At 56.7% G+C, this 27764-nt stretch overlaps 2 protein-coding genes across 4 annotated transcripts; one reads left to right on the top strand and one right to left on the bottom strand.

Annotated features, from left to right (window-relative positions):
- Nucleotides 1-5150: 5150 nt before the first annotated feature.
- Nucleotides 5151-7196, top strand: GADD45A (growth arrest and DNA damage inducible alpha). Its single transcript, XM_040072989.2, has 4 exons — nt 5151-5329; nt 5420-5521; nt 5603-5816; nt 6377-7196. The coding sequence occupies exons 1-4, from the start codon at nt 5286-5288 to the stop codon at nt 6488-6490; spliced, it is 474 nt and encodes a 157-aa protein (XP_039928923.1). The 5' UTR covers nt 5151-5285; the 3' UTR covers nt 6491-7196.
- Nucleotides 7197-8937: 1741 nt separating this feature from the next.
- On the bottom strand, nt 8938-26565 carry GNG12 (G protein subunit gamma 12). Of its 3 annotated transcripts, none has more exons than XM_040072901.1 (4): nt 26471-26565; nt 18924-18981; nt 10462-10582; nt 8938-9985 (listed from the first exon to the last, which is right to left on the bottom strand). In XM_040072901.1, the coding sequence occupies exons 3-4, from the start codon at nt 10555-10557 to the stop codon at nt 9860-9862; spliced, it is 222 nt and encodes a 73-aa protein (XP_039928835.1). In that variant the 5' UTR covers nt 10558-10582; nt 18924-18981; nt 26471-26565; the 3' UTR covers nt 8938-9859. The 3 variants fall into 3 exon arrangements, with proteins under 3 accessions (XP_039928835.1, XP_039928836.1, XP_039928837.1); XM_040072902.1 differs by having other exon boundaries at nt 10462-10579; XM_040072903.2 differs by having other exon boundaries at nt 10462-10662; nt 26471-26552.
- Nucleotides 26566-27764: the final 1199 nt, after the last annotated feature.

Raw genomic sequence — 27764 nt, 5'->3', positions numbered from 1 at the left:
ATGTCCGTGTCTGTGTCCGTGTCTGTGTCTGTGTCCGTGTCCCTGTCCGTGTCCCTGTCCGTGTCCCTCAGTCCCTGTCTATGTCCCTGTCTGTGTCCCTGTCTATGTCTCGGTCCCTGTCCAAACTCGGGCAGGGATGCTCCAACCCCATCCGGCCTGGCCGTGGGCACTGCCAGGGATCCAGGGACAGCCACAGCTGCTCTGGGCACCTCTGCCAGACACTGACTGCCCTCCCAGGGAACAGTTCCTGATTCCCAATCTCCCATCCAGCCCTGCCCTCTGGCCCTGGGAGCCATTCCCTGTGTGCTGTCCCTCCATCCCTTGTCCCCAGTCCCTCTCCAGCTCTCCTGGAGCCCCTTTAGGCCCTGCCAGGGGCTCGGAGCTCTCCCTGGATCCTTCTCCTCTCCAGGGGAGCACCCCCAGCTCTCCCAGCCTGGCTCCAGAGGGGCTCCAGCCCTGCAGCAGCTCCGGGATCTCCTCTGGACTCTCTCCAGCAGCTCCAGCTCCTGCTGCTGTTGGACCCCAGGACCGGAGGCAGCTCTGAAATAGGGTCTCATAAGCATTACATACATTTTTTTGTTATATATTTTGCTGTATATTTTTAAATCTGCTCTCAAATAAACACCTCCGTTTCATTTTCTCTACTGCCATGACCATCAAACTCTGGGCTCCAAGGTCCTTCCCCTTTGCTTTCCAAACACTCTCCCCACTCCCTGCATTTACAGGGGACAAAATGAATTCAGGTTAATGATTTAACGTCCCCCCCCCCGAGCTCCCCACTGCCCAGGGAGCCCCAGTGGAGCTAACTGTGACTGGAGGCTGAACCACCCCGGTCCCCTGACTCCATGTGCACGGCTGGGAGCTGGTTTGGGGAGGGTCCAGCCCTCCCTCCGCTCATCCCGGCGCTCTCCTGCATGCACAGGGACAGCAAAGCTCCGGGAAACAGGACGGAGGCCGCTGGCTGTCTGCAGCACGGCACAGGAAGGCGATTCCTCGTGGTCTAGGACAGCGCTCCCTCACTGAAGCGCGCCGCTTTATGGCCCCAAGCTGCCATTAAACGGACAAAGTTTGTTTTTATTTTACTGCAGCTCTCTCCGTCCCCGTCCTGGACTTTGCCCGGCGCGGGTGATTCCCACCGGCCCCCAGGGCTGCCACGTGTGCCCGGCACGCAGAGGGTGGGAAAACGCCTGCTCCTGCGGGGAGAAGGGCTGGAGGGATGCGTGCGGGGCCAGGGGTGGCAGGCAGAGGGGATGTCCCTTCCAGGAGCAGCACGGGTTCCTGCTGCCCTGAATTCACTGCTGGGAGCCCAGCAGGGACCGGCTGGGGCAGCACCTCACGGGCTGGGGAAGGAGAAGACATTCCAGCAGCTACTCAGGGTGGTGATCCATAAAATCACAGAATCCTGGAATGGTTTGGGCTGGAAAGGACTCATCCAGTCCCGCTTCCCTGGGGAGCTGGCAGGGACACCTTCCACTGTCCCAGGCCGCTCCAAGCCCCGTCCAAGCCGGCTTTGAGCACTTCCAGGAACGGAGCAGCCACAGCTGCCAGGGTCTCACCACCCTCACAGCCAAGAATTTCCTCCTAATCTCTAATCTCCGTCTCCCCCTCTTGAGTTTAAAGCCATTAAAGCACTCCCAGGCTCCCACTTGTGTTCCCTGTTTGCAGAGTTCCTGCTGCCGAGCTGCAGCCAGGGAGATCCAGCTCCCTTCCAGCCGTGTTCCAGCACCACGGAGGGCGGCAGGAATGTGCTGAGTGCGGGCAAACGGGGCGGGATAAACACATCCCAGATCCCCCAATCCCCCAGCCCTGCCTCTTTTGGGAGAGGTAACCCCCGAGCCAGGAGCCTGAACTCCCGTGACCCGGGCGGTTGAGAAAGCTGCTGGCAGCGTGCCCAGCTCCAGAGCCAAACCCAGCCGGGTCCGGGCTCCCCGGCTGCCCCGTGAGCTCCCTGGTCCGGCCAAAATCAATCCCTGAACGGCAGCAGGGGTGGCTGCAGCTGAACCCCGCTTTTAGTTCCATCGGGGATGGAGGAACTCGGAGGAAAACTGAGGGAAATGTCTCTTCTTGCTCTTGTTGTCGGGGTGGGGACACGGCACGGATGGTGCCAGGGCAGCCGGATCCTGGGGCAATCCCGGGCTCCTGCCCCGCTCCAAGGGGAGGCAAAGCCAAAGTTTCCTGGGTGCCAGAGCTCGGAGATCCGCTCCCGCCCCGCTCTGGGAAGGTGGATGGGCCTGGACACAGCTGGGGCACCGGGGTCAGCTCGGTGACACGGAGCTGGTGGCACCGGGAGAACAGCGACCCGGACCAGAGGCCGGCCCTGGAATGTGCAAGCTGGCGTTTGCTTTGCAGCAGCGCTCTCTGCCCTGGGCATGCAGCGGATCCAGAGGGGACTGGGAGCGCTCAGCGGCCCCGGCACAGCAGCGTGGGGGGCTCGGGGGACGCGTGGGGTGTCCCAGCAAACGGACACGGGATTTTCCACAGCAGCGGGGCGGTCAAGGGGCCAGCGGGGCTGGCCCGAGGTCCAAGGGAGCGGATCAGGGACACCCAAACCAGGCACAGCACGGAGCCAGGGGGAAAGGGAGCAGAAGCTCCTGGCACTCCTCGGGGGCTCAGGGGCCGGGACCACCCGGAGGCAGCCCCCGGGAAGGGCCCTGGCCTCCTGCCGGCCGCGGCTTTGTCACCTCTCACTGGCGCTCTTTGATGGTTGGTCTCGTTCCCAAAAATCTGAAATTAAACGATTTGATGCTTTTGCGTGCAGGAAGCACCCCTCCCTCCTCCAGTCCTCCCCAGGGCAGCTCCCACCGAGGGCTCCAGCGGGCACCTCCCACTCCCTGGGGTTAACCCATCGCTCTCCGAGCTGCCTCCCACCACGGGCAGCCCAACCCCGCAGGCCAGAGAACATTTGGGGTGAGGATCTGCCCAGCCGAGCCCCTTGGCCGAGCCCGAGCCCGACCCAGCTCCCGACCCCCGACTCTGCCGAGCACGGAGGGGAGGGCAGGCACAGCCTGGAGGATGATGAAAGTCAGGATTAAAGGCCGGGGGGGGAGCAAAACACCCCGGCCGCTTTTGGCAGGCGATGAAAGGAGGGTTTAGCAGCAGCTGCCAGCTGGGAGCCGACGGAGGGACAACTGCGGGTCCGGCTCCGTCCGGGGCTGCCCAGCCACGGCACATCCCCGCCACGGCCACCCACTGTCGCTGTCACCGTCACTGTCCCCGCAGCTCAGCCGAGACACGCGGGCACCTCCCGGGCTGCTCTGGGAAAAGGGAGAGCCAGGAGAACAGCTCCCAGCCGGGAAACCCGCCGGGAAAGCGCAGCTCCAGAGCATTGCCTGCCGGCTCCGGGAGCTGCCGCCGCCCAGGAGAGAGAAAAGAGGCTTCAGCTGCTTCCCAGCTGCCTCCGGGACCGATTTAGCTCTGGGGCCGGCACAGATGGGGCTGCGGGGCCGGAGCCACAGGCGGAGCCGGAGCCTGCAGTTGCTAATAGAGATACAGCAAATTAAGCGAACTTAATTCGGAGGGTCACCGCACAATGCTCCCACCTGTTTTGCTGCGCTCCGGCCATCTGCCACCCCTCCACCTGATGCAGAAAGGGCTTTTTCCCCCCTTTCTCCCGACACCGTGGGCTCCGTTTAGTCGTGTCGGGTCTCATCAGGCTGCAGGGCAGAGCCGGGCCGGGGGGGCATTTGCAGAACAAACCCCTGGCAGGGGGTGCAGAAATCACAGCCCGGGGCTACGGAAATCACCCTCTTTATTCTGGTGCAGAAACGCTCTCAATACGTCCCTGGAGTGTTCCAGGTCGGACAGGACTTGGAGCAACCTGGGATGGTGGGAGGTGTCCCTGCCATGGCAAACAAAACGACCCCTGTGAGGTCCCTTCCAACCCCAACCACTCCAGGATCCTGTGATATCTCCTTTCCCAAATTCAGTGATCCTGCAGGAGGTGCACGGAGCCCGGCATCACCCTGCACACTGTGCTTCGGCAAACACTGCCGTGGAGAACGGCTCCTGGTGTCGAGGAGCGGGAGGAAAACACTGACACAAGTAAAACTTGAAAGCACACGCTGGCAAAATCTCCGTGAGGGACCACCAAGGGTCCCGAGTGCAGCCCTGCTCCGTGGAGCCAGCCCACAGCCAGGTTGGGAAGGAGCTCTGGCAGTGGCCGAGGGAGGATGGAGGGGTTTGGGTGCAACAGCTGAGAAAGCTTTGACACAGCAGCCGTGAGCAGAAATCCTCCCCGGAGCTCTGCAGAGCTGACACGGGACATCTGGAGCTGGAGCAGCTTCCCGGAGAAGCACCAAGTTCTTGGAAATCCGCAGAGGGAGAGATCACAGAACCGCAGACTGGTTTGGGTTGGGAGGGACCTTAAAGTTCACCCAGTGCCAGCCCTGCCCTGGGCAGGGACACCTTCCACCGTCCCAGGCTGCTCCGAGTGTCCAGGGATGGGGCAGCCTCGTTGCTGCCCGTGGCAAACATTGTCCCTGTGTTTGGAGGTTGGTGAGGCTCCTTGGGCACAGCGGAGCTCCCTGCAAGGAGCACGGCGAGAGTGCAGCCCTGGGGAGACAGAGAGCAGAACCCATCAAAGGAAGGGATTCTGTCCTGTTGCCCCTCTCAGCAGCAGGAGCTGGAGCTGCTGGAGAGTCCAGAGGAGATCCCGGAGCTGCTGCAGGGCTGGAGCCCCTCTGGAGCAGGGCTGGGAGAGCTGGGGGTGCTCACCTGGAGAGGAGAAGGATCCAGGGAGAGCTCCGAGCCCCTGGCAGGGCCTAAAGGGGCTCCAGGAGAGCTGGAGAGGGGCTGGGGACAAGGGATGGAGGGACAGCACACAGGGAATGGCTCCCAGGGCCAGAGGGCAGGGCTGGATGGGAGATTGGGGAATCAGGAATTGTTCCCTGGCAGGCAGGGGCTGGCAGAGGTGCCCAGAGCAGCTGTGGCTGTCCCTGGATCCCTGGCAGTGTCTCAGGATGGGTTTGGAGCCGGCCGCTCCCGGTCCCGGTCCCGCTCCCGATCGCTCCCGGCGGGGTCAGGCCCGGGGTCGCGCCCGGCGGCACCTGGGGCGTGGCCTCATTTGCATGAACCAATGGGAGCGGGGTATGCAAATGAGGGCGGCGCGGGTTGGCCGGGGCGGGCGGGGCAGCGCGCGCGGGGCGCCTTTGTCCGGCACAGGCGGCGGGGCCGGAGCGGCCGGAGCGCGGCCGTGCCCGGTGTCCGTGCCCGCTGTGCCCGCTGTGCTCGGTGTCCCCGGTACCCGCTGTCCGGCACCGTCCCTGCCCGGTGCCCTCGTCCCCGTGATGACTCTGGAGGAGCTGCCCGGGGAGCGCCGCGCCGCCGGGAGGTGAGGCCGGAGCGGGGGGACACGGCGGTGGCCGGGCGGGGAGCGGCGCGGGGTGGCCGGTGACGGGCGGTGCCGCGTGTCCCGGCGCAGGATGGAGCAGGCGGGGGACGCGCTCGAGGAGGTGCTGAGCAAGGCGCTGAGCCAGCGGAGCCTCACCCTCGGCGTCTACGAGGCGGCCAAGCTGCTCAACGTGTGAGTGCCCCCCCCCAGCCCCGTAGCACACCCCGGTTCCCCGTGCCCGGTGCGCCCGCGGTGACGGCGGTGCCCCCGCAGGGACCCCGATAACGTGGTGCTGTGCCTGCTGGCGGCCGAGGAGGAGGAGGCGGGGGACGCGGCGCTGCAGATCCACTTCACTCTGCTGCGGGCCTTCTGCTGCGAGAACGACATCAACATCCTGCGCGTCAGCAACCCGGCGCGCCTGGCGCAGCTGCTGCTGCCCGCCGCGGGCCCCGACCCGCCCGCGGACCTGCACTGCGTGCTCGTCACGGTGAGCCCGGGCTGCCAGCCCCGGGACAGCCCCCCGGGGACACCCCGGGGCCGCCCCGCCCGGGGCTCGAACCCGCGGCGCTCCCCGGGACACCGGCTGCCTTCTGCCCGCGGTCTGCTCCCATCTTCCTCCTTTGCTTTTCCCCTTCTTTCTCCTGTTGTTCTGTTTTTCCTTTGCTCACTTTTCCCCCCCTTTCCCCATTCCCTGTTTATTTTCCTCCTTTCCTCTTTATTTTTCCCAATTTCTTCCCCTCTTTTTCCCCGTTTTTCTTTCCCTTCCCCCCCCCCCTTTTTATCTCTCCCTCTTATTTTTTTTTTTCCCCTTCCCTCCTCTGCCCCAGAGTCCAAAGCTAAACTCCTCACATGCTTCCAGGCCTGACTTGTTTGTTTGCCTCGGCAGCAATTTAAGATGATTCACGCTCCTGCGCTTTTTTTTTTTCCTCCCCCCAACTCCAACCCCAAACACCTCCCGCCGCGCTCGGGTTGTTTTTTTGTTGGTTTTTTTTTTGCTGCCTCGCTGAAGCTTTTTTTTTTTTTTTCGCCGTCCCCCCTTTTTTCCAGAACCCGCAGGCGTCGCAGTGGAAGGATCCAGCGCTGAGTCAGCTGATGTGTTTCTGCCGGGAGAGCCGGTACCTGGACCAGTGGGTGCCGGTGATCAACCTCCCGGAGCGGTGACCCCCGGCCCGGCCCCGCCGCAGAGCTGCAAGGACTTTCCGCAGTTGCTCAGGAAGGAGGGAATTCCCTGCCCCGGCTCCAGGGATTCCGCGGGGAGGGGAGGGAGGAAAAATAAAAACCCAACAATAACAGCAAGAGGAAAAAAAAAAAAAAAAAAAAAAAAAAAAAAGATAGAAAATAATACAGCTCAAAGTGATGCCGTGGGGTGGGGAAGGGAGGGGGTTTGGCTGTTAGTGGAGCGATGTGTGGGGCTGGAGCCGAGAGATGCCGAGGGGAAAAAAACCAGGAATGAGCCCAGCCCGAGTGCCCAGAGCGCCCTCCCGGGAACTCCCCGCACTCTTTCTGTCCTTAAGTGCCACTTAAAGTTCCTGCTTTAAACACCTTAACGAGCAAACAAGGTTAATCGAGGCCTTTTGCCAGCAAAACGTTGTTGTATTTTTCGGGATGTTAATTCTCGCCTTTTTATGCTAAGATATATAATAATAATAATAAGTTATTTTCTGATATTGATGGAAAAAATTATTTATACTCGGAGGTTTGAGAACCGAAATGCCCTCAAGCAGTTGGTCTGCAACCACAAATCTTCTCCCAGCTGGCTGCAAAAGCAGCGCCCTTAATATAATCGTTTGAAATTTGAGTGGGTTTGGTTTTTTGGGGGGGTTTTGGTGTTCTTGTTTCATGTTTTGTTTGTTTGGTTTTTTTTTTTTTTTTTGAAATAAAGTGCAAAATCAAACCTTTGGCCCGGGTTTTTATTTCCTCGCTCTTCCAGGAGCGCAGAGGCACAAGGGCTGAGCGGCAGCTGCTTCCTTGTCCTGACCACGGGCAAGGTCCTGTTGTGCAGCTCCAGCGTGGGTTCATTCCCGGCCCCTCCCAAGCAATTAAACGCCAAAGCAGCCGATGTGCTGCAGGAAATGTTGGGAATGTTATTTATTTATTTTGCTTGAACGCTGCCACAACAGCGGCTAAAACAAAAAACATAATTAAAAAAAAAACCCAAAAAACAAAGGGGCTTTGCTGCCGAGGTTTCCACGCTCCCGTGGCAGCTGGGAAACCTGATTCCCTGGAGGAGCAAAACCTGTCCTGGAGTTTCCTCGCAAAGCCCTGGGATTTGTTTGCGCCCCCAGCTCGGCTCGGGCAGCTCCCAGTGCCAGGCTGGCACAGATGGCATTTCTGTCTGTGCCAGGGAACTCCACACCGCCCTGCTGCCGGCACTGTCCCTCCCTGAGGGCACCCAGCAGTGCCACGGGGTCACTCTGGCCCCAGCCCGGCCCCGGGGGGAGGCTGGACCTGTTCTGCCGCTCCTGGGGTGCTCCAGCACGAGGCCACCCTGTCCCTGTGTCCAGCCTGCCCGGGACGCTGCAGCAGCACCATCACCGGAATTCGTCCTCAGAGCTCAGATCCAATCCCAGCCCCTCTGGTTCGTCCCGATGTCGCCCCCAGCTCTGTCCCCACACCGCAGTCCTGGGGGCACCTGCCCCAGCACACAAATCCTCGTTTTCCTCCCCAAATCAGCCAGCTCGGACAAGAGGGGCGGCCCGGTGATGCACCAGGGTGGGCTCTCACCACGGGTTTCTCCCAGCACCTGTGGATGCAACGGTCTCACTTCTCCTTTTTTAAACAGTTCTACGAGGGCAGAGTCTGTATTTCCCCTGAATTTTACAATCCCTGCTCTTTCTGGGGGCGTCGATGGCGAAAAGCGAAGCGCAAACGTAACCACCGCGAGATTTCACCTGTCCCTGCGTGAAATGCTGTCAGATTTGGGCACCTGGGCGGGATCAGCACCCCGCCACAAGCTGCAGACACCCAGAACATCCCTGCAGCCACACCAGGGAGCTGGATTTGGGCTGGGAAAAGGGATCCCGAACCAAAACAAAAATCCCAATTTCTTCCCAGCTTCCTGGGAAAACAACCACCAACAGCAGCGGGCTCCTTCCCTCCCCCCTGCACCTCTGGGCACAGCTGGACTCCTCTCAGCCCTGCACCCCCACACCGAGCAATTAACAGAGCTCGTTAATTCCGACCGCAAGTCAAACGTGAGGAACGGACAGCAGCGAAAAAAAAAAACCAGTGCAGAGCCACAGCGTCGGTTTCTAAGGCTGCCACTAGGAAAAAATACTCCGGTTACAAAAATAATTTACAGGCAAGCACGGGATAAGCAGCAGGTTTCTCTGTCAGGCTGGCTTTTGGGAGCTCTGCCAAAGAGATTCTGTTCAACAAAGTGGAATTTACTTTTTTTTTTTAATCTGTATCAAAAGCGCGTCTATAATTTCACATAGAAATGACAAATGTGCCACGGAAATGACAAGTGGTTCATAAATCCTGCAAAGGCAGAAATGCAGCGTTATGGCAGATCAGGACATCTGCAGCCCACTGAAGTCAGGACTGCTTCTGACAGTCCTTCAAAATTTGCTGTTAATATATAAAGTTTATATATCTACACACACACACAGAGAGAAAGACTTTTTTATTATGTGTATATATAAAATATGTACTAGATGGAAAGGCCCTCCAATTAGAAATGCATAACCACAAGCTGGAGATAATTTGGCATTTTTCCCGTTTAAAAATGAATTTTTTATTTTTTTTTTTTTAAATAAAAATGAGTCAACTTCTGACTCCCTGCACAGAACCCAGCTGGGATTGGGAGCGAGGGCAGCGTTCCTCCAGCTCTGCCAGGGGCACTTCCAGCCTCCCGTTTTTTCCATTTCTTCGAGGGTGTGTTCTATACCAACACAGCTCTTTTCACTCGGGAAGAAAATGCAGCAGAATCCAAGCTGGAAATTCTGCTTTTCCAACTCTCAGAAAGCAGGGAAAGCATCTCTGATTCCCAGCTTTATCCTTTAAAAGCCCTGGGAAGGGAGGCCAGCGGGAGGAAGGCTGAGGCACAGCTCCCTGGAGCTCCCCAGCAGCTGCTACAATCATTTTGCAAGGTAGTTTTTGCTAGAAAATGCACTTTGAGCGTGCCTGTGCACAAACAGGTGCTGCCAGCACAGGCACAACCTCCAACCCCATCCCCCCACCCCCCCCAAAGAAAAAAATCCTTAATTTTAAAAAATGTAAACCCGGTGATTCCATCAGGTCTCTACAGCTTTGCGTCATCTGCAAAGCTCAGGCAACTTTGGTCGTGTTGGAGTTGGCAAACGCCAGCGGGAACCCCCCAGGCAGAGACCCCGGAGCCCATTCCCTCGGCCAGGAAAGACAGGGATGGAGTCAGAAACCTCCTAGGAGAGCCAGGGATCAGCAGGAACGCCTCGGGAAGCTCGGGGAACGGTCTGGCAGGGGCAGGGAGCAGGCGCAGGTACCTGGGGGAGTGGTGGTGCTGGGCCCAGCTGGGCCGGCAGGGGCTGGGCAGGAGGAGCTGCCCCTCTCCTATAACAAAATGCAGGTTTTCTTGTCCTTGAAAGGGTTCTCAGAAGCTGGAATTCCCATGAGCAACGGGTCCTTCTTGGCGTGCTCCTCGCAGTACAGCATGAGGTCCGCGGAGGCTTTGGACACCTGCAGGACGCGGGGGAAGAGCAGCATGAGACGGGGTTTTTCCATGGAAATGGGATGGAAATGCTGAGGGCAGCGAGGGAACCCGGTGGGAGGGGAGATGGATTCGTTCTGCAGGGCTCTGTGTGCTGGGAGTGAAGGCAGGGATGGAGCCCGGCGCTCTCTGGGGTCGGTGGTGACGCCAGGCAAAGGCTCCACCTGGCCCAGCGAACAGGAGGGGCTTCAAAATAATTCCAGAGGGGTTTTTAGCTCTCCTGGAGTGACAGGAAAAGGGGGAACAGCTCCCCACTGCCAGAGGGCGGGGTTGGGGGGGATACCGGGCAGCAAGAAGTGGATTGGTTTGGATTTGTTGAGCTTTGAGAGGGGGAAACGCTGAGCACAAAGACACAAACCACACGCACACACTCTGTTATCTCACCGTGCTACAGCTGGGAGGGGAAAAACCAGGAAAAGGAGTGGGAAGGAGGCTGTGCTCTCACCTTTATCCTCTCTATGGAGGCTTCTATCCTGAGCTGCTGCACGGTCCTGCGGGCCTGGGCGATGTTGTTGGTGGTGGTGGCTGTTTTGCCAGACATCTTTCAGTGGAGCGGGGAATTTCTGCTGGGAAAGGCAGGGGGTTGTTAGTCCAGAAGGCAGCACAGCGGCCTGAAGTGCTTTTAGGCAGAGGCACCCGCTGCACGCTGCAAAAAGTGATTTTTAAAAAATTATTGTTGTAACCAACGGGACCAATCAGCTAAAAAAGCAACTCTGGAAGTAAAACAGGCTCCAAAGAAAAGCAGGGAGCTGCTGTGCAGGTTTCTGACCTGTGGAACAGCTCTGGCCACGGCTTTGGGCACTTGATCCCCACATCTGCAGCTTCTCCTGGGATTCCAGGGCGTGCTGGAAAGCCACAACTCCCCTGTGAGCTGCACCAAGGAAGGGGACAGGGTCCTGGGCCCACCAGAGGGTGAAAGCAAGGACTGAATCATGGAATATCGAGGTTGGAAAAGTTCTCTGAGACCATGGAGTCCAACCATTCCCAGCAGTGCAAGGCTACCCTTGCCCCAGTCACAGGGATTTTAAATCCCTGCAGGGATGGGGACTCGGCACTGGAAACCCTTTCTGGGGTGAAGCGATATCCCAGGCTGATCCTCTACCCAGGCAGGCTCAGCCCTGAGTGTCCCAGGGCAGCTTGGACAGGGCTGGGAGCAGCCTGGGACAGGGGAAGGTGTTCCTGCCACGGCACTGGGTGGGCTTTAAGCTCTCTCCAACCCAAGCCAGCCTGGGATCCCAAATTATTGCGGTGTGTGGGAGTTATCCCAGCCCTGCCGTGTCCCTGTCCCGGATGGCAGCCCCCAGCAGGACTGTGCACAGCTCCAGGAGGGTGGCTGCCCACGGAGCTGTGCCCTCCTGGCCCTGCCGTGTCCCTGTCCCGGATGGCAGCCCCCAGCAGGACTGTGCACAGCTCCAGGAGGGTGGCTGCCCACGGAGCTGTGCCCAAACCCTCCTGGCCCTGCCGTGTCCCTGTCCCGGATGGCAGCCCCCAGCAGGACTGTGCACAGCTCCAGGAGGGTGGCTGCCCACGGAGCTGTGCCCTCCTGGCCCTGCCGTGTCCCTGTCCCGGATGGCAGCCCCCAGCAGGACTGTGCACAGCTCCAGGAGGGTGGCTGCCCACGGAGCTGTGCCCTCCTGGCCCTGCCATGTCCCTGTCCCGGATGGCAGCCCCCAGCAGGACTCTGCACAGCTCCAGGAGGGTGGCTGCCCACAGGGCTGTGCCCAAACCCTCCTGGCCCTGCCGTGTCCCTGTCCCGGATGGCAGCCCCCAGCAGGACTCTGCACAGCTCCAGGAGGGTGGCTGCCCACGGAGCTGTGCCCTCCTGGCCCTGCCGTGTCCCTGTCCCGGATGGCAGCCCCCAGCAGGACTCTGCACAGCTCCAGGAGGGTGGCTGCCCACGGAGCTGTGCCCAAACCCTCCTGGCCCTGCCGTGTCCCTGTCCCGGATGGCAGCCCCCAGCAGGACTGTGCACAGCTCCAGGAGGGTGGCTGCCCACGGAGCTGTGCCCTCCTGGCCCTGCAGTGAGCCCAGCCCGAGGCAGCTCCCTGACCTTTCCGAGCAGCTCCTGCAGGGTTCAGGTTTCCCTCAGCCAGCCCGGCAGCAGGGTTGGTTTCCAGCTGGAGCTCGTGCCAGCCCAAGCAGGCAGGAACAGCTTCATCCTGCTGAGTCCTTGCTTTGTGGGGACAGCTTTGGGCAGGGCAGGAAATGTCCAGGCACGGGAGGAGGGACATTCACTCCTCATGCTGGGTGTCACTAAAAAAATTATTTCCTACAGTGACTAGCAGGAGCATCGTCCTGCAGATCCAAACTTTGTCCCACTTGGCCTTGGGACACCTCCAGGGATCCAGGGGCAGGCACAGCTGCTCTGGGAATTCTATTCCAGGGAACAGTTCCTTCCCAATCCCCCATCCATTCCCTGTGTCCTGTCCCTCCAGGCCTTGTCCCCAGTCCCTCTCCAGCTCTCCTGGGGCCTCTTTAAATGAAAAATTAATTTTTTAAGCAGGAAACTCCAACAGGCACTACCAGAGCTGCTGGGTTCAACAGGGGCCCTGCCCATGTGCAGCTCCACACCCATCATCTCTGGGATAACCAGGAGCTGTTTCATGTGGACACAAAAAGCACAGATCCACCAGGAATCGAGCCCAAATTCCCAGCCCAGTCCCTGCAGTTTTCCCGTGCAATAATCCAAAACTGCAGTGGGAAAAACCCAGCGTAAAGCAGTTTATTTTTATCCAAGCATTTACTGAATGCAGCTCTGAGGGGGCAGCTCAGGAGTCGCTGATTCCTGTAGCTTTTGTACTGGTTTTTTTTTTAATAGGTTATAAAAGTTGCAAAATTGAAATATAAACCCTTCTAAGATAATAGATAAATTAAAGATTATCCACTCATTTAACTGGGGAAAGGCCACTCTCAGCCTTCCCTGCCCCAGCCCCAAAACCCCTTTTGCTACTGGAGCTGTTCAATTCTCTGGATCCCTTCCCACCCTACATGGATTGACCTCCTTAGGAAAGTTCCAGTGCTTATTTTCCCAGCTGCTGAGCTTTGTTAATAAATGAGATGTTTGGAAAAAAACAAAACAAAACAACCCAAACCATAAGATTCGAAAATTCAGTTGCTGCATTTGCCCATCTCCAAACAAACACGAGCTTTAACAGCCCTCCTAAGATTACTAAATCTCCTCTACAGGGAGATTTACAACAACTAGGTCAGCTCCCAATAAATCTGTTTTCCTTCCCAGTTCCTGGCAATGCACCCGAGCTGCTGCAGCCACGGGATTTCTCACAGGGCACCCTGGACTTCACAGAACTCCCCAGATTTAAACTGGAGGTGTCAGAATTCTGCAGAGCTCGGGGGTTCAGAGCCCTGGGCAGGGTTTTTTGGGGTGGGAGGATCTGCCAGGAGAAGTTGCTCCCTGCAGAAGTGACCCCTCAGTCGGAGAGGGCACGGCTCTGATTTCCAGGAAATGATCCCTGGTGCTCAGCCCTGAGATCCTCCCTCATCCCTTTGGGATCTCTCGTGTCCCAGCACTCACGGTTACAACCCCTCCTTCGGTGCTAAATGCACCAAAAACCAAAATTTTCAACGAGTTTGTCCTTCCACCACCTCAACCAAAACACGGCTGGTGATCCAGGCCAGGCTGGACAGGGCTGGGAGCAGCCTGGGACAGTGGGAGGTGTCCCTGCCACGGCAGGGGTGGCACTGGCTGGGATTTAAGGTTCTTTCCAGCCCAAACCATTCCAGGATTTTCTGGTGCCGTCTCCAAGCAGGAGGGGGTTCCCTGTGGTGACAAAGCCGAGCAGGGGCCCGCAGGACCCGGGGTGGTGGTGACAGAGATCCCCAAACCCCACAGCAGCTGCAGGCACGGCTGCAGCCCTCACTTGGGTCTGACTCACAGCCTAAAACGAGACAAAAGGGTCAGAGCCAGAACAGCCTCCCCTGCCAGGGCAGGGACACCTCCCACTGTCCCAGCCTGCTCCAAACCCAGCCAGCCTGGCCTTGGACATTTCCAGGGATCCAGGGGCACCCACAGCTGCTCTGGGCAACCTCAGGGCCTCCCACCCTCCCAGAGAAGAATTTCTGTCTCGTTCACCCGTGGAAAACTGAGGCCTGCAGAGGAGGATTCCCAAAGCTGCGCTTTGCCAGGGAAAAGACAAAAAAAACAACGTAGGAAACTTCCAGTGCAGTCCCTGCAGCCACACACCTGCGCTCTTCCCTTTCTTGAAACACCTGCAAACAGGTGGAGCTGCCCCTCTTCCACAGAAAAGAACCATTTTTCCTCCCAGGCCTTGCCCTATTTCTTTCCTCAGGCTTTAGGTTGCCACGCAGCAGATCCCCAGATCCGCCTGGGCTGGCTGCCAAACTCCAGCTCCAGTGGGATAATTAAACTCTGGACTGTCTTATTTACTCTCTTAGATGCGGGACTTGTGAAGCATCTGCCCAGTGGAAGGTAATTAAATCAGCACTGCTAAAGCAGGCCTGGGAATCTGCTGGAAATCCCAGCAGCTCTGCCTGGAAAACAGCTCCCAGTTTGCTCCAGTTGTGCAAAGCCAGCTCATACTGGAGCAGCAAAGCCCAGCCGGCAGCAGGATAAAGGCTCAAAGGTGTAACCTTTTCTTTGGAAATAAAGCAGATTTGGGGGTGAAATAACTCGAAAGTTGGATCAACAGAGCAGGCTGGGCAAAACACAAACCAACAGCAGGGACAACAACAGCACCTACGAGTGTAACACCCTGACAGCCCCTGGATTTTCAACCCCTGCTTCTCCAGGGCTGGCAGCAGGGATTTAAATTTCCAGCTCATCACCAAATGCAGGTTTCAAAGGCCTCTCCCTTTCCAGAGCCATTGGAGCCCTGCTGTGGAGGACGGAGCAGAGAGGTGGAAATGGAGCAGAGAGGTGGAAAGGTGCCAAACTCTCCAAGGAAACGGCAGGAAAAGGACATGGAGTGCTCCCAACATTCCCACTGACCCCGTCCCCCCTGGTCTGGGCGCCCTGCAGTCCCATGGGAAGGGTGGGAGCACCCCAGGGAGTCGCTGCTGCTGCAGGGAATCGATGCTGGAGCAGCTCCAGCCTGCAAATGTTTGGATGCTGCCGCCTGATAAACCAGAAACAACCACGGAAATTATCCCACTGTTGTTAAAAACACAGGAACAGGGGGAAAAGAGGGAAACAAGCAGCTGGACGAGTTCAGAGCTGCTGCTCCCAGCTCATTCCCAGCCCTGCGCTCGAGTTAAAGGTTTCAGTAATTCCACCGCAAGTGCTGCAGGTTTCCAAGTGACACCATTCCCAGCCCTGCAAATTCCCTGCTGTTTGCTGGGGGAGTTTTCAGCTGGATCTGGTTTGTCACCACCACTAACACAGGCTCTGGTTGTTGCTTCACAGCCCTGCCTGCAAAACCACTCTACTCCCTCCTCCCTGGCATCCTTCCACCATGCAAAAAATTTGGGAATAACACCAGCAAATCCCAAACCCAGCTGCCTCTTCTCAGCGACTCGCACGCCCCAGAGCTCACAGGAATACAAAAAAATAAAAATTTTGCTTCTGAAAATGGAGGGATTTGTCGGGCAGGAAGGTGATGGGAGGAGGAAGAGGGGATGCACGGAGTGGCACCAAGCTGAGGTAAATCCTTATGGAGAACAGGGAAAAAGATGCCCAAAGGCCCTTGGAGGGGTGGCAGAAGCAGGGGGCGATGGGGTGAGGTTTCCATGGATCCCCAGGGTGCTGTGCACGTGCTGCTTTCCCAGGAGCTCTGTGGCAGCGCGAGGCCCGGGGCTGCTTGGGACTCCAACTCTGGAGCTGGCTTTTCCTACAGGGCTCCAGGAGCAGGTTTGTCATGACTTGCAGAACCTGAAAATGCTCCCAGTGCAAGCCAGGAGGCCACTGCCGGCAGAAAAGGTGGGGGCAGGAATAAACAGCTCCATTCTGAGGGCTCACGGAAGCACAACCGGCTCCAGCAACAGATAAAACGATCCCACACGAGCACCACAAAGCCTCTGGAATTGTGACATTCCCTGGGTTTAATTTTTGGGTTTTTAGGCCTCCAGTGGAAGGATCTGTTGGAGGAATCTCAGTGTGCCTGCCTCTGTTTTCAGCCCGGGTGCTGCAGAGGATTTGGAGGTGCAGTGAGAGCTGAGGAGACCCCACAGATCCCAAAGATCGCACAGACCGCACAGACCTCAGAGACCCCGCAGACCCTGCAGACCCTACAGTCCCTGAAGACCCCAGAGATCCTACAGACCTCACAGACCCCACCGACCTCACAGACCCCACCGACCTCACAGACCTCACACACCCCACAGTCCCCGCAGACCCCACAGACCTCACACACCCACAGACCCCACAAGCCTCACAGGCCTCAGAGACCCCACAGACCCCATAGGCCTCACAGACCTCACAAGCCTCACAGACCTCAGAGACCCCACAGACCCCACAGGCCCCACAGGCCTCAGAGACCCCACAGACCCCAGAGCACAGCGGCCCCTGGCACAGGGTGACGCCGACACAGAGCCCCTGAGAGCAGAAGGTGGGAGAAAGGAGCATCCTGAAAACCTCCTGGAACCCCGATGGCCCTCGGGGGTGCTGCTCCTCCCTCAGCGCTGCCGGCCGGGGCCCCAAGGACCTGCCTTGCCCTGCAGGCCCAAGGACTTTGGAGAGGCCTTGGGAATGCTGGGCGCTTACTGAGAGTGGAAAAGGGCTGGCGTGGAGAGGGAGCAGCCCTGAGCTGTCCCCAGAGCCCTCGTGTCCCGTCCCCAGCTCCAGAACAAACCAGGGACCCGCTGTCCCGGCTGTCACCTTAATTAGGGAGCGCAGGAGCGAGGCGGGCACGTCCCACGCTGCTCCTGCTCCAACCGGTTGTCCCGCCGGGAGGAGGAAGGAGGTTCCAGCCCGACAGCCCCATCCCGGCCGGGCAGAGCTGCTCCCAGCCCCGGACATGCGGCCGGCCTGGTTTTTCCAGCGCCGGGAGCGGCCCAAGGGAAAGGCCGGGCTCTGCCGCTCCAGCGTGGGGCCGTGCTGACACCCAGTGGAAGAACCGGAGCTGGAATCTTTTCCTTCTGCTGAGCTGGACAGAGAATGGGAAGTGAACCGGGAAAGCAGCGGGGTCCTGCCCTCAGCCAGAGAACAGAACTGAGGGGAAAGTGAAGCAGGGATTGGAGATGCTTTGGGGACGTTCCTCTCTTTATGGAGCTTTTGTCCCATCCCTAGAAGGGTCCAAGGCCAGGATGGAGCAGCCTGGGATAGCGGGAGGGGTGGCACTGGATGGGATTTAAGGTCCCTCCCAACCCAACCCACTCTGGAATTTCCCGATCCTTATTCCCCACACAACGAGCAGAGTCACAAGCGGTGCAATATCCCACAGATTTCCACAGCACCCCGAGCCCCTGCTGCACTTTGCAGACTGAACGCAACATCCACGGCGCAAACTTCCCAGGAAAAATGGCAATGGGATCATCCACGAGCTCCCTGCTCCCATCACGGGAACCCCTGGCCAGAAGGATTTTTCCACACCCACCCCAAACCGAGCTGTGAGTAGCAGCTCCCTGGTTCCTGGCAGGTGAGAAGGGCTGGAGTTTTTAAACGGGGCTGGAGTTTTAAATCAGGTGAGATTTACAGACATGGCACAAATATTTTCTAGGCACTAGAAAAAGTTTGGGTTTGGTGAAAGAAAACAAGATCCTCCCCAGAACATCCATTTGTGATGTTTCCTCCTTCAGAGAATTTACACTTGAGAGTAGTGAGAGATTCTACACTAGAGATCTTCTTTTTTTTTTTTTTAATTATAAATAAAGCTGCCGGTGTCTTAATTGGGGATTAAAATCCCTAATGATGTGAAATGAAAGGACGCAGACAAGTCCCAAGATCTTCGGTAGGACTTGGTGTTCTGGGTGTTTAATTAAGGCTGTGTTCCTGCATGACCTCCATAAGTTATTCCAGCACCATCCTGCTGATCAAACCTGGGCTGCAGCTCCCTTTGATTTTCAAAGTCAGCCTCCACCGTGGGATTCTGTCAAACCCAAATGTACATTCTGGGAGAGGAGCAGTGGGAAAAAAACCTGCTTTTGTTTCCCTCTGCGTTTCTCCCAACTTCGCTTTTTTGTATCTCTGGCACACACGAAAAGCGACTTTTAGATCAAGGCTGCTTTGAAAAACATCTGAGCAGCGTTATTTTAAAGACATCAGCCTGAAGTCACTGGAAAAGGCAACGAACTGCAGGGCAGCTTCTCCACAGAAGGTCCCTGTTCCTCCCCACAGGGCATTCCCCAGCTCATTCCCACCGGGAAAGAGAGGGGGGGGAAAAGAAAAATCTACAAAGAGACATTTGCAAAGAGACTTTTCAGCTGCGTCAAAATGGGGCTGTAAAGCAGGAGAGGGCTGTGCAGAAAGCTCCAGCCTGGCAGTCACGGGATGCAGCCTGGCCCCAGGTTATGTGACCTTCAGCAGATTCTTTGTCTGCCACAGATAAAGCCGAGGGCGCTGGCGGGAGATGCTCAGCTCAAAGAGCCGGGAAGGTGGGGAGGATTTCACCACCTCCCTGCCTGCAGGAATTTATCAGAGTGCCTGTTTTTTAAGGATGGAGGGAGAATAATTTGCATTTTTTGGTGGTCAAGCAGAACACGTGTAGCACAGCAAAGACAGAAATTATGAAGATTTGCAGGCTGGTCCTTCCTAATCAGGGGAAGAAACAAGGAAAAGCTTAATTTCTGTGGGAAAAGCAGGTTTCTCTGCCCCCTAAATTCAACCCGAAAGCAGTCAGGCAGTTAAAAGAATGAGGTGAAAAGCGTCAGCAATCCTGCCAAGAACTTTGTATTTGCTCTGTTCCAGAATAAAATTAAACCACCAGGGTTTGGGACCTGTCGTGCTGCTTTGTACTTTGCATGAAAGAAAAGAACCAGAGCGGACTGGAAACTCACCTACATAGGCAGACTTGCTCCCTGTCCAGCTTGCCTTGATTTTATCGGTGTAATGATCCTGAAACAAAAATAAAATAAAAATTATAAGGATTTCACAGTGCAAGAATGCCAAAGCTGGGTGGGGGGGGGGGGGTGGTGGGGAGTTAGCGCTTGTGGTTTGATGCTAATCACAAAAACAATATTTTGAGATCGGAAAATCTACCTCAAACTTGGAGCAGCCTGGGACAGTGGGAGGTGTCCCCTGCCCATGGCAGGGGGTGGCACTGGATGGGATTTAAGGTCTCTTCCAACCCAGACACTCCGGGATTACTTTGTCCCTGGGCACCCGGGGCTGTCAGCCTCCAGTGATGTGTTCTCACAGCTGGGTTTAAATCACTGCCCAAGCAAATCTGAGAGCTCACATTCCCTCTGGAGGCCTTCCACACCCAGAAGGAAACCTGGAATTGTATCAGCCCTCATATCCTGGAGCCCCTTTAGGCACTGGCAGGGCTCTGAGCTCTCCTTGGAGCCTTCTCCTCTCCAGGTGAGCACGCCCAGCTCCGTGAGGGTGATGAAAACCATCAGGTGACGGGAATTCAGTGAGAGCTGGAGCAGGCAGGGTATTTACAAGTAAAATCACCTTTCCTTTCGCTCTCCTGGCTGTGCTGCTGCCGGGAGCCCAAGGGCTGCACAATCACTGCAGCTCCCACACAGGTGTGCAAAGAGACGTGTCAGGTTCTAACAGCTCATAACCCAGGAGGGACGGGCGATTCCCGCGTTACCCTTTCCCGGAATTCCCAGCGCAGGTTCCCAGCCCCGCAGGCAGCCCCAGAGCGGAACTGGGAGCAGAGGCAGCGGGCATTTCCTGAGCTGGCACAGCCAGGGCACGGCCGGATCCGGGATTGCCGCTGACACCCTTTGGAATGAATCCAGCCTCCAGCTGCCAAGGGCTGCTGGAGCTCTGGCACCGAGCCCTGGAGCTGCTCCGTGCCCGGCCAAGGAGCGACTGCGGGCCTGGAGAAGCCACAGCCATCCCCTGCTGGAACCCCGGGCACTGGGAATTCCGGAGTTCCTGTGCTGCCAGGCTCTGACCCCCCAGCAAACACTGCACTGACCTGAGCCCGTGGAACAGCTCCCAAAATGGAGTGACAGCGCTGGGATTGTGGCTGTGGGGTTTGGATAGAAGTGTGTGACAGCACAGGGTGCAAAACTCAGAGCTGAAGGGTTTAGAATGCAGGAATAGAGATAAAGCAGGATGGAGGATTTAGGGCAGAGGCTGAGTCCTTCTTTTTCACCTTCTTCTCCATGGTCTTGGTGGGATTTTGTAATTGGAGAGAAAAATCCGCATTGCTAACCAGGGGTGGTTGGTTATTGGGTTAAAAATAAAAATAATTCAGGTGTCATTTCATAATTGGACAATTTACCCTTAAAAGGCCTTGTAGAGAGATAGAGAGGGCTCCATTTTTAGTTTGTTAACTAGCAGTGCTGTATCACTCAGTTTGTGAGACTGTAACACAGATAAGAATTAATAAACATCTAAGTCTGAACAAGAAATACCGTCTCGAGCATTTAATCCTGACTCTGGCAAAAAAAAAGATAAAATGCAACAATCCCCTTCCCTCATTCTCAGGGAACAAGGAGGGAAAACCCCACCTGAAATTCCCAAGGGATGGCCCTGAGCAAGGCAGAGAGGCAGCGCTGGCAGTATTCCCGTTATAATCACAGCCCACTTCCCGTGCTGGAAACGGGATCACACTTTTAATAAGTGCTGGTCAAATCATTGTGTGGAGGAGGAAAATAAATCGTGTTAAGGACAGTCTTGCCTTGCCACAGTCCTTGTCCCTGTGCCAGGCTTGTCCTGTCCACATCCAGCAAGGAAACCAAAATAAATAAATGTGACACGTAAATTTCTCCTCGGACGTGTGACCGCTGCACAAAATCCAAGTTTGAATGGAAAAGCTGCTGCCCTCCTTATGTGTGCAATATCCCAACCTGCTCACACCCCTCTGGAAATCGTCAGGGGAAAAACAAGAAAAATTTTAAAATCGCCTCGTGCAGCCTGAGGGGGATGAAAGCACAGCCAAAACAACCACGGAGCAGGGGGAATGGTTTGGGTTGGGAGAGACCTTCAGGGATCAGCCAGTCCAACCCCATCTTTAATACATCTGATAAGTAATTCTGGCTCCTGGGGCCGCTCTCCACCCCGCAGCCACGCTGATATTCCTGCCTAATCAAAGCTCCTATCAAAGCAGTCATAAAAACCCACAGAGCCAGCATTGCTGGCATAGTTTGAGGCTGCTGTAATGCACCCCCTGCAAAAGCCTCCGCTCAGAGGCCAGGCCGTGCTCGGGAAGGAATAAATCAGGGAAGGGCACGTGGGCTGAGGAAATTCCACAGCTGGATGGGTCCCGGTCCCTCTGGCCAAGGCTGGCAGCACCAGCCAGGTCCTCCTGCAATGCAGGAGTTCCAGCTCCAGCTGGAGCATCCCTGCTTTGCGGGAGGAATCCCTTGCAAGTTTTACAGCGACATAAACCACATTCAGCTGGGAGAAGGATGGTCCCTCTCCCCTAAAAGTCAGGGACACTTTCTGCTTATCCCAGCTCCAAGCTTAGATCAAAATCCCTGCCTTTGGGAGGGGGTTTGAAGCTACAAACAGAGCTGAAAACGTAATTTGGGATCTGCTCAAAATTACTCACAGCAACCAGAGAATCACAGAATGGTTTGGGTTTGGGAGGGAGCTCAAAGTTCACCTCATCCCAACTCCCCTGCCATGGCAGGAACACCTCCCACTGTCCCAGGCTGCTCCAAGCCCTGTCCAGCCTGGCCTAGGACATTTCCAGGGATCCAGGGGTAGCCACAGCTGCTCTGGGAATTCCTGTGCCAGGGCCTACCCTCCCTCCCAGGGAGGAATTTATCCCTAATACCTCATCCAAACCTGCCCTGTTTTTCCCTTTCTATGATAAGGACCAGTCCCTGATGTTTCCCTGGCTCAGGCAGCAAGGGCTGGGTCCCAGGGCATCCCCTCGCCCTTCTCCTGGAAACTGGGAGAATTTTCTCTCCTCCGCTTAAAACAGCAGAAAACCTTCTGGCTATGTGCTCTGGGGGAGGTTGGGCACAAGGAAAACCCTCATTTAGATGGGAAAACCAGACAAAATCCCCGTGTTCCCCCACCAGATCTGCACAGTGGAAAAGGTTCTGGAGAGCGAAGGGGCGATGGCACAGAGCAGCTGAGCGCAGCCTGGGAATTCAGGCTGGGAATTCAGCAGGCTGCTCCCTTCCCAGCAGGACTAAGATGGGCTTTTCCACCTCCAAAGCCCCCGGAGAGCCACGCTGGAGGAGAACAGCCCACACAGAGAGCCAGGCCTGGGAGCTGCTGCTGCAGTCGGAGCGGGGCAGGAAGGCTTGGATCACACATCCCAAAGCAAAGCGTGCCAAAAAGTCACCTGTCCCTGCGCAGCAGGTTTGGAGAGACACGGGAGAAGGGATGGGAAGACAAAGGGGGTAAACAAAGGGGGAGCAAGGCCGGTTCCTGCCTGAGCTGAGTGTTTAGACAAGGAGCTGATCCCAGCGGCCACGGCCTGCCGGCCTCAGCTGCTGCAGTACAAATAATCCTCACAACACACTTCTTTCCCTTTCCCTCCTCCCTCTGGAACTCCATCACATGCCAAGACGCTGATACGGACACAGGAAGCGGAATATAAACACATTGCCTGTTTTACCAAATATTCAAAGGAACACAACTAAAAATACTCGGCTGCTGGTGTCCAGGAACGTCCCAAAGCTGTGATCCACCCCCAGCCACACTGCCTGGGCCTCCAGGAACGGGGGAGCTAGGATTTGGGGGGCACTGAACCCCAGGCCTCAGCTTCCATAGAATCCCAACTGGTTTGAGCTGGAAGGGACCTTAAAGATGATCTTGTTCTGCTCCCCTGCCATGGCAGGGACACCTCCCACTGTCCCAGGCTGCTCCAGCCTGGCCTTGGGCACTGCCAGGGATCCAGGGGCAGCCACAGCTGCTCTGGGCACCCTGTGCCAGGGCCTGCCCGCCCTCCCAGGGAACAATTCCTGCCCAAAATCCTCTATCCCTTGCAAAAAGTCTCCATGTTTCCTGCAGCTCCTTCAGGCCCTGCAAGGTCACACTGAGCTCACCCCAAAGCTTCTCCTCTCCAGGTGAACACTCCCAGCTCTGCCAGCCTCTCCTCCCAGCAGAGCTGCTCCATCCCTCTGGCCATCCTGGAGCCTCCTCTGGATTCCCTCCAACAGCTGCAGCTCCTGGAGAGCCCCAGAGCCGGAGGCAGCTCTGCAGGGGTGTCACCAGAAGATCCAGGAGTGGATCCTCTCCTCCCCAGGGACTCCTGGCTGGAAGGGGCTCAGCAGCTCCACAGTAAGGAATGCTACATCCCCTGGGAATGCCGGATCCCCCAGAGCTACGTGTCTCTCCAGGGGATGGATGTACCCCCCACCACCCTCCCACCTCCCATGGGTACCCCCACTGCTCCCCACACCTTCCTGCTCCTGCCCACCTCCCTAAAATCCCATGGAGAATCCCACCACAACCCAGCCACCCGGAGGATTTCTGTCACAGCCTCTGCTCTGTCTCCCCAATCCTTGCAAAATACAAAATGGAAACTTTTTGCTCGTGTCATCAGCGTTGTCTCACCCCTCCAAATCCCCCCCAGGTTATTCCTGAGAGCAGAGATGATGTGGATCCAAGAGCTCCCAACACCGAGCACAGGATGAACGCTGGGGTTTGGGAAAACGAGCCCCAGCTGTGTCATATTGCAAAATTCACCAAATAGCTGCACGATCCCAGCAGGGCAGGAAAATCCCAAGAGTCACCAAACATCTGCAGCTCCCATTTCCCAAGAAAAAGCGAGACCGTGACGACTTTCAAGAACATTGGGGGTGTTCCGTCCCAACAAATGGAGTTTCACTCCAATTCCTGCCCCTGCACAGGGGCATTTCTGTGCCAGGACGCAGGGCCCAGCAGCCTTTCCCCATTCCCATGGTTTGTGTAAGCACGGATGGAGTTGCAGCAACCCAATCCTCCCTGGAATCGGGCTCCGTGGCCCGGCCAAGGCTGTGCTGGAGTTTCCCTTGATAACTATAAACCTTTGGAAATGATTCCCTCCGCCCCCCGCAGCGATCTCTGCTCTGGCAAAGGGGACAAAGGGAAAGGGCGGAGGGTGAGGATTTCTGGGGCTGCACCATGGATTTCTGGAGCAAGATGGATTTGCTTTCGCAAGAGAGCACAGTCAGAGAGGGATACAGTGGGATTTGGGAAGCTGTGGCCAGGGAAGGAGCACGTTCCCACCCCACAGAGCTGAGTTCAGCATCTTCCACTCGGCATTCCAGCAACTCTTGCAGGGATGGTGGAGCCACAGAAAAAGGGTGCAGAGGGACTTTTTGGACAGGCAGGGAGAGACAGGACAAGGGGAATGGCTTCCCACTGCCAGAGGGCAGGGATGGATGGGATTTTGGGCAGGAATTGCTCCCTGGCAGGGTGGCATTCCCTGGCACAGGGTGCCCAGAGCAGCTGTGGCTGCCCCTGGATCCCTGGCAGTGCCCAAGGCCAGGTTGGACACTGGGGCTGGAGCAGTCTGGGACAGTGGGAGGTGTCCCTGCCATGGCAGGGGTGGGAATGGGTGGAATTTAAGGCTCCTTCCAACCCCAAGCATTTGGGATTTCATAATTCTACTGTGTCAGCCCAGGCCCTACAACAGAGAACTCAACATGGATCTGGTTCAAATATTCCAAGTCTTTTCAGCAACAGAACCTAAAAATACAAGAACTTTAGGTACTTAAAAAGTTATCATAGTGCCAAAGAAACATTATATTTGAAATAAAAAATATCTAAAACCTACAGCACAACTCAATAAATTGATTTAACGCCAGCAAGACAAGAGAGGTCAGCTGTTCTGCTGCCTGGGAGCCCAAGAAACTCCTCCAGGATAACAGGAGAACTTCATCTTTCAAGGAAAAATCCTCCATCAGCTGGGTGATAATGGAATGAGCTCACCCTCAGCATCAGAGCCCATGCATTGTTCCTCTCTGGAGCTGATTGCTCCTCGATTAGAGATATCCCAAATGCCGTGGCACATCCCACGCCGGGATGAAATCCGGGATTGAGGAGTCATTGACTCCACACTAATCCCTCAATCTCATTTGGGGGCACTGAGCAGCACAAAATCCTGCAGCTTTCCACTGTCCACTACTCTCCCTCGACTCCCAGAACCGTATTTCTAAACCTATTTACAGCCCAGACAAACACACGAGGAACGTGTCCCTGATCCTGTGGGTTCTAAGCCAATTAAAACAGATGGTAATCACCTGGCAAACTGCTGGGAATTCCATTTGATGTGCCACACTAATTAAATCATAGAATCACGGAATATCCCGAGCTGGAAGGGACCCACAGGGATCAGAGAGTCCATACAGCTCCTGGCCCTGCACAGGACAATCCCAAAATCTCACCCTGTGCCTCCCTGAGCTCCGGCAGCCTCGGGGCCGGGACCATTCCCTGGGGATCTGTTCAGTGCCCACCACCCTCTGCAGGAAGAACCTTCCCCAATATCCACCCTAAACCTGACACAGCTCCAGCTCCTTCCTAAAAACACCAGGCTGAAATCACAACACCCACCCCAAACCCCTCTTTCCTCCCTCCCAAAAAAAGTAAAGAATTTAAGCTTGCAGAAGAATCGCACTTTAAAAGTTAACTCACGGAACTAAAAAAGTTCCAGGAGTTGGGCTCGATGATCCCTTCCAGCTCAGGATGTTCTGCAATTCCACGATTCCAAGCAAACTTATTACTGCAGCAGGGTGTGTAATCTCAGTATCAACACGAAACCTCCTGGAATAATGACGCTTCCCACTAATTAACCTCCTTCCCACACTCATCCCACAGCTCCCCGCACGTGGGAAACTTCCTCCGGCAAGCAGAGCTCCGTGATTCCGAGGAAAACCCATGGCCTGACGGCTGGGAAAACGAAAACCGGTAAAATTTAAAGGATTTAGCTGAAAGCTGGGGGGGCCCTGTGTAGTTGGAGCCGGCAGCTCTGGGTATCCACGGGTGCCACGGGGAGGGAAGGAGGTGGGAAGGAGGCAGGAAGGAGAAGGAAAGGAAGGAAAAAAAAAAAAAAAAAAAAAAAAAGCCTATTTTAGAATTACTTTTGCCTAATTAACCAGGTTCTTTTTTACATAATTAAGCAGATTTTGCCTCACTCCCGCGCCACACGCCACTTGTTGAACCACATCACAGCTGCGCGCTGCCTCCCGCCAGGAATCCTCCTCAGCTCAACAAAAAAAAAAAAAAAAAAAAAAAAAAAAAAAAAAATCGGGGGGAAAAAAAAAATTAAAAAAAATAAAATTAAAAAAACCCCTCCAAACCGACCCTAAAACTCCTCAGGCAGCGCTCGGGCCCGGCCCGCCCCGCCAGGCCCGGCAGCCAGAGGGGCCGTGCCGGCGCTTCCCGCTGTGCCCGCGGGGCCGGCCGGGCTGTCCCGGGCTGCAGAGCTCGCTCTTCCCGCTGGGAACCCCCCCGGCCCGGCTCCCGGGATCCCGGTACTCACCCGGCGCCGCTCCCGGTGTCTCCACGGGCGACCGGAGCGGGAGGCGAGGCCACGCCCAGCGAGCCCCGCCCCGAGCGCCTCGGCCCCGCCCATCCCCGGACGGGGCGGGGACAGGGGCACGGTGGGCGGGGACAGGGGCGCGGTGGGCGGGGACAGGGGCGCGGTGGGCGGGGACAGGGGCGCGGTGGGCGGGGCCGGAGCGTGCCCCAAATCCCGGCGGAATTCCGCGGCCGAGTCCGGTCCGTCCTGTTCCGAAGGGCGGATTCCGGCGTGCCCCTGGCGTTTGGGAAGGGGTCGAGTGAGAAAAGCGCGCGCCCGAGGGATCGGAGCACGCGCGGTGATTGCGGGGGTGACGGTGGTAGAGGATCCGGCGGGATGCGGAGGCTGGAGCGTGGATATCCTGGGAATTTGGGGAGAAAGGGCTGTGGCGGTCGCCAGGGAGGGGCAGATGTGCTATTTGCAGAGGCTTGTCTGCTGCCCGAACGAGCCCGGCGTGCCTCTGCTTGTGGGGCTTTGATCCTGGGATCACCTGGGAATACATTCGGGTCCAGAGGCAGGGGAGGGTGTGGATTAAAATTTAAATACGTGTTCCTGCCTGGGAGCTGCAGGAGGGAGAAGGGTTGGAAAAGGAGGGTGTGGAGGCCCTGGCACGGACTGTCCAGGGAAAAATGTGGCTGTCCCTGGATCCCTGGCAGTGCCCAAGGCCAGGTTGGACATTGGGGCTTGGAGCATCCTGGGGTAGTGGAAGGTGTCCCTGCCATGGCAACGGGTGGAATGGGATGGCCTTTGAGTTCCGTCCCAACTCCAACCATTTGGAATTCTACGAAATTCCAGGAAAACTGGGGAAGATGCTGCGGTCATCCCCATCGCCGCCTCTGCCCGGAGTGTGTCCCCGTGGAGCATCCCTGCCCTGAGAGCACCCGGAAAACCTCTCCTTGCTCTTTCCCATGGGTTTGGCCAATGCCAGCGCCGGCGGGTTGTTGCTGTCCCTGGCGCTGCCAGGCTCTCCCGGCTCCAGCCTGTCTCCGCAGCAGCTTTTATGGGAGAGGAGACGGGATCGCCGGTCTGCCCGGCTCCTCTTTATTGCCATTCCAGCGGGGAGCACAGGGATGCACAGGAGGACCTTGTCCTGCGTTACCCCCCAAGTGGAAAAAAAAAAAAAACCAACCAAACAAAACCTTTAGGAAGACTGTTAAAAAAAAGAAGGAATTCCTCATTCGATTCCTTAATAAAAATGCAGGAATCCAGTTTTCCCAAGCGTGGCCACCAGCCGTGCGGGAAGCGTTGCCCTCTC

Source organism: Hirundo rustica, chromosome 9 (genome assembly GCF_015227805.2).
Source record: "Hirundo rustica isolate bHirRus1 chromosome 9, bHirRus1.pri.v3, whole genome shotgun sequence".
NCBI classification, from domain to species: domain Eukaryota; kingdom Metazoa; phylum Chordata; class Aves; order Passeriformes; family Hirundinidae; genus Hirundo; species Hirundo rustica.
The sequence above is the reverse complement of the archived record's forward strand: the minus strand, read 5'-3'. Positions and strand labels throughout refer to the sequence as shown.